This window comes from Oryx dammah, unplaced genomic scaffold, assembly GCF_014754425.2.
Source record: "Oryx dammah isolate SB20612 unplaced genomic scaffold, SCBI_Odam_1.1 HiC_scaffold_2, whole genome shotgun sequence".
NCBI classification, from domain to species: domain Eukaryota; kingdom Metazoa; phylum Chordata; class Mammalia; order Artiodactyla; family Bovidae; genus Oryx; species Oryx dammah.
The window spans coordinates 151,728,371-151,734,276 of record NW_024070186.1 but is presented as its reverse complement, the minus strand read 5'-3'; the positions used below and the strand labels follow the sequence as shown (position 1 = coordinate 151,734,276).

At 41.3% G+C, this 5,906-nt stretch overlaps 1 protein-coding gene across 1 annotated transcript; it reads left to right on the top strand.

The window, feature by feature from the left end:
- The first annotated feature begins 404 nt into the window (after window positions 1-404).
- Window positions 405-1,299, top strand: LOC120854095 (keratin-associated protein 11-1). The gene has a single exon (XM_040227916.1). It carries the CDS (start codon window positions 444-446, stop codon window positions 921-923), a length of 480 nt encoding a protein of 159 aa, XP_040083850.1. The 5' UTR covers window positions 405-443; the 3' UTR covers window positions 924-1,299.
- The last annotated feature ends 4,607 nt before the right edge of the window (window positions 1,300-5,906 follow it).

Below are 5,906 nucleotides of genomic sequence, written 5' to 3'. Positions count from 1 at the left end.
CAAACAGGGTGTGGGTGTGTAATGAGTCCCGGTTAGAAGGGAGAGAGGGTGGGATGGTAGTATGTTTGGTGTCACTGTCAGAGGGACACTCATTGTATCCACGCAAGATGAATGAGGGATGAATTGCAGGCTGGGATGACCAATAGCTTTGAAGCTGTCAACCCACCTCCTTAATCCTGGAACTAAGTACAGTCCAGAAGCCTTTTGACTTCGTTACCAAACTACTAAACTTTCTTTATGAGGATGAAGGCTTCTCAAGAGACAATTAACCTGGAAATTCACAGGAAGTTCTAAGGCAAGCTGGTGTGAGCCAAAGAAGCCAGGAAGGTCAGGGTGGGAGCCCCACCCACCAGCAAGAATGTATAAAAGCTCAGAAGCCTGAAGTGGCATTCACAGCTCAAGAACCAGCCTCAGTGAGCTACCCACATCTCTCCACCACCACCATGTCCTACAACTGCTCCACAAGGCACTGCTCTTCCAGGCGGATTGGAGGAGAATACACTGTTCCAGTGGCCACAGTTTCTACCCCGGATGCCGACTGCCTGAGTGGCATCTATTTGCCCAGCTCCTTCCAAACGGGCTCCTGGCTCCTGGACCACTGTCAGGAGACCTGCTGTGAGCCCACTGTTTGCCAGTCAACTTGCTACCAGCCAGCTCCTTGTGTCTCCAGCCCTGTGCAGGTGACCTCTCGGCAAACCACCTGTGTCTCCAGTCCCTGTTCGACTACCTGCAGCCGGCCACTCACCTTTATCTCCAGTGGCTGTCAGCCTCTGAGTGGCATCTCTACTGTGTGCAAGCCAGTGAGAAGCATCTCCACTGTCTGCCAACCTGTGGGAGGAGTCTCCACCATCTGCCAACCTACCTGCGGGGTCTCCAGGACGTACCAGCAGTCCTGCGTGTCCAGCTGCAGAAGAATTTGCTAAGTTCAGAAGCCCATGAGTGAATCAAGATTCCATGACCTGCCAGCTGCGTTTCCAGGATCTTCCGACATGCTGCCTGAGTAACTTCATTGCTGACCCCTGTTCTAACTGCCTGATTGCTGGCTGCCAGCCCTGAATAAGCCACCTTTGGTAATCTCAGATTTGGCCGGCACCAATCTTATTTTAAGGGTTTGATGACTGGAGGCATGTATACCTCTGGATGTTTCCAGAAATGTACCACTCACGCCCCAGCCTCTAAGGGTTTTGGCATGTTTTGACCTTGCTGCTTTGTCTTCTGGCTTCTGCTTTTGTGCCTTGGAAAAGGGAACTTGTCTTGCTCTGTGTTTCTCAATAAAACCTCATTACTTGGCATTGCAAATGTATGTCTCAGTTGAGTTCTTTGTTTGCAAGAATTTTTACTATGTATGAATCATCCTTTGCTGATCAGGGTCCAGGTTTCTTTTCTGAGCCTGGAGCATGGGTTCAGTCATTGTGTTTCATGACAAGCAAGGGGTTACCTTTTGTTTTTAACTTAAAAAGTTGAGAATAATTGCTTTACAATGTTGTTAGTCTCTTCTGTACAATGATGTACATGAGCTATAAGTATACATATACCACCTCCCTCCTCAGCTTCCTCACACCCCTGCCATCCCACCCCTCTAGGTCATCACAGACCACCGAGGTGAGCTCCCTGTGTTATATAGAAGCTTCCCCCTAGCTATCTACTTTACATCTGGTAGTGTGTATATGCTAAAGCTACTCTCCCAATTCATCTTACCCTCCACGGATGGACCAAGGGTCTGTTATACATGATGAAGTAAGTCAGAAAGAGAAAAACAAATACTGTATATTAATGTATATGTATGAACTCTAGAAAGATGGCACTGAAGAGCCTGTTTGCAGGTCAGGAATAGAGATGTAGACATAGAGAATGGACAGCAAGGGGTTATCTTATGTTTTACCTGGTTGTTGTTATTTAGTCACTCAGTCGTGTCCGACACTTTGGAACCCATGGACTGCAGCGTGCCAGGCCTCGCTGTATTTCACCATCTCCCAGAGCTTGCTCAAACTCATGTCCATCAAGTTGATGATGTCATCCAACCATCTCATCCTCTGTCTTCCCCTTCTCTTCCTGCTTTCAATCTTTCCCAGCATCAGAGTCTTTTCCAGGGAGTCAGCTCTTCATATCACGTGGCCAAATTATAGGAGCTTCAGCTTCAGCATCAGTCCTTCCAATGAATATTCAGATTGATTTCCTTTAGGATGGACTGGTTGGATCTCCTTGAAGTTCAAGGGACTTTCAAGAGTCTTCTCCAACACCACAGTTCAAAAGCATCAGTTCTTCGACACTCAGCCTTCTTTATGGTCCAACTTTCCATAACTTAACTACTGGAAAAACTATATCTGGTTAGAGAGTCTTGACACATGTAGTCAAGTAGGGTGATTAATCCTCTATACTTCCTCCCAACTATTTATGGGCTTGCAGAATAATTTCCATGCAGGACAAAGAGAAGTTACCTAGGAAGTCAGGTAGTTTGGGGAATTGTACAGTGAAGGGAGTCAGTTAAAGTTTCTGAGTCTTCCTTCAATACAGGACAACCGTGGAAAACTTTGCAAAGGATCTATCCATGATAAGATGAGAGGCAGGGAGAAGGAGAAAGAGTGAAAAGTCAGTGTCTAGGTCCTGAGATTCACAACATCAAAAAGGTGACTGTAGTTTTCTATTTCCCTCACGTATCACTATGTATTGGTAGACCCCTAAACATGCTCTGGGTAAACTAAAGTTCCATGTTTTAGTAAATCTGGACAGAAGAGACTTAAAAACAAATTTCAAATATATGTTGATTTATTTTAATATCTTGTGCTCATGTGCTCAGTTTTGTCTGACTCTTTGTGACCCCATGGACTGTGTAGCTCACCAGGCTCCTCTGTCCATAAGATTCTCCAGACAGGAATATTGGAGAGGGGGTCTTCCTGACTAGGGGATCAAACCTGCATCTCCTATGTCTCCTGCACTGGCAGGCAGATTCTTAGATTCTTTACCACTGAACCACGTGGGAAGCTCATTTTAATATGTGGGGCCTTGTTTTGTGCTTGCTTTTCACTGGAGCTCCCATACAGATAAAACAAGCCATCTGGACTGGTGGTTGACATGCTAATTCCTTTCGCTTTTTTTTTTTTGGAAAGTGAGAACTGACTGCCAGGTGGTCTGCTTGTGTCCTCACTCTCTCTTATGTCCAGAAACACACCTCTATATTTCCCTTTCAGAGTTGATCAAGGAGAATCAGAAAAGCAAGATTTTTTTTTTGTCTTTTTACAGAAAATAGAGACAGAGGAGGTGCACATGCCAGGGGCAATGGGTACCTTTTCTCATAACAGCAGTACTTAGTGCCTCGTGGAGTATCTGACCATCCATTTCTTTTGTCAGCACAAAATGGGTTTCCTATTTCACTAATGGCTTTTCAGAGAGGCAAAATGTATGGATAATTTCTAGAGAGAAAATGCTCATTTCTTCCTATTACTGACTTTCCTCGTAGAATAAAGATTTCCTCTAGTCAAATGTTAATAAGTATGACTCACAGTAATGTCTCATTAAAGCAAGATATCAATGTATAATGTTTTATTATGCATTGATTTCATGCTTCTTCTTTTTAAAAATAATACCCTGGTTTTCAGAAATTCTCTGGTTTGTACTATGGTATAAATCACTGGGGAACCCTAGGTGTCCCCTTCAAAGCTGTTTTTTGTATAACTCTCACGTTTGTTTATTTCAGTCACTTCACATATGATTTGGAAAAAAGGAAGTTTTTCAGAGGTTTACACATTATTAGTGATTCTTTTGTTCATGTTTTATTCTTTAGCTTTCTAGGTTTCAATAAAAATGAAGAACAGAGATGTCTTTTCTTTCTTTTTATTTAGATGGCCAATCATTTTTAATATATAAGATTCATATAGTAGTAATAAATAATAACATAGATTTTATAGGCTGAGATGAGTCCACTTTTGCTTGGGCTCTTTATTGTGATGGTGTGAACACCCAAGGATGCTGTAGCTATCTTACCAAACTATTTCCTTGCTTTTATTTCTGTTTGGGGAATCCTCTATTTCACTATCAGAGCTATTCTTGTTGTACTTGAACTTTGAAAGTTCTCTCCATTCTTTGCTTTATTTCATAATAAATTGTAAAGTTTCAGAGTTTGTCTTTGAGGACAGTTTTAAAAGATAGAGGAGTGATGATTTCTTTCTCTCCTTGGTCTGGGACTCAGAAATGTATCTTATATGTAATGGTCTATAGTTGTGGGGAAGCAGTTTGGGGCACTTTGGTTCAGATCCTGGTTTCTGTCCCTTGGCTGGAGGCTTGTTAAGTTTCCTAAACCTTCGCTCATCCATGAAACAAAGATATTGATGGCATCTTATGTCTTTACTTCAGGAATAAACTGAGATAAAACATGTGCATCCAAGGTATTACTGAGCCATCTTGTCTTTTGATATTGACACGAAATTGACTTTCTCTATCTCCTTTTCCTTTTTGGTGGGAATCCTGGCTACTTCCAGCATCTCTGAGGAATCTGAGAGAGGAGAGGTTAGAGGATAGTGACTTCCTGTTTTCTTTCCTAATCTCTGGTTTGAACTTTTACTTTAGAAGAACTAGTTCATTTTATGGATCTTCTTCCTAGTCTAGCCTCTGTTTCTTTTCAGACTGTAATGATTCAGACACTACAGCACCATTTCCTTTGCTTGATTGCCACAAAATCTATTTACACAAGCATTTGTGTATCTTACAGACTTTACTGAAAGTCTGGGGACATAGATGATGCTTATACTTTCATGATGAAAACAACTTAGCATTACATTTTAGACATAAGGAAGCTCCTTGTTCATTGTCCCTGGGACACTACCATATTTTGCTCAAAGCCAAATTTCTGCCTCCTTTCTTTCCTCCCTCCCTTCCTTCCACAAACATTAAGGTACCTCTAACATTCCAGCTTTTGTGCTAGGTGCTTGTTATGACTCCTGCCCTCATGAATTTCATAGCTTAGTTATATAGAGTAATATAGCTAGACCTTTTACATTTTCCTCTGTATTTTCCACTTAGGGATTCCATGTGCTATGCCTTTTCCCTATAAATGCCCCTAAGTGCCTACTAAGGGGCTATATCCCATGAGTTCCCTGAAAAAAGTAAATTTTTAAACTTTTTTTCTTATACGATGTCGGAGCTTCCCTGGTGGTTCAGATGGTAAAGAATCTGCCTGCAATGCAGGCAACTCGGGTTCAATCCCTTGGTCAGGAAGGTCCCTTGGAGAAGGGGATGGCTACTCACTCCAGTATTCCTGTCTGGAGAATTCCATGGACAGAGAAACCGGGCAGGTTAGAGTCCATGGGGTCTCAAAGAGTCAGACATGACTGAGCAAAACACTTTATTTATTATACAACTACAATGAAATTTGAAAATATAACCAACCTCTGGAATAATTTGTCTTTAAAAATGGTACATGGACCCAAAGGCTGTCACTTAGAGTGAGGTAAGTTAGAAAGAGAAAAACAAATATTGTATATTAATGCATATATGTGGAATCTAGAAAAATGATATAGATTATCTTATTTGCAAAGCAGAAGTAGAGACACAGATATAGAGGACAAATATATAGATACTAAGAGGAAAGGGAGGTGGAAAGAATTGGGAGATTGTGATAGACATATGTACACTATTGATACTATGTACAAAATAGATAACTAATGAGAACCTACTGTATAGCTCAAGGAACTCTACTCAATGCTCTAAGGTGACCTAAATGGGAAGAAAATAAAAAAAGAGGGGATATATGTATACATATAGCTTATTCACTTTGCCATACAGTGGAAACTAACGCAACACTGTAAAAAACTATACTCTGACAAAAACTGATTAAAAACCAAAAACGGTACAAATGAACTTATTTAGAGAACAGAAACAGAATTACAAGTGTAGAATACAATCTTATGGTT

Excerpts from the sequence above, each read along its gene's own strand:
- LOC120854095 (XM_040227916.1), top strand. The coding sequence starts at position 444 with ATGTCCTACAACTGCTCCACAAGGCACTGCTCTTCCAGGCGGATTGGA.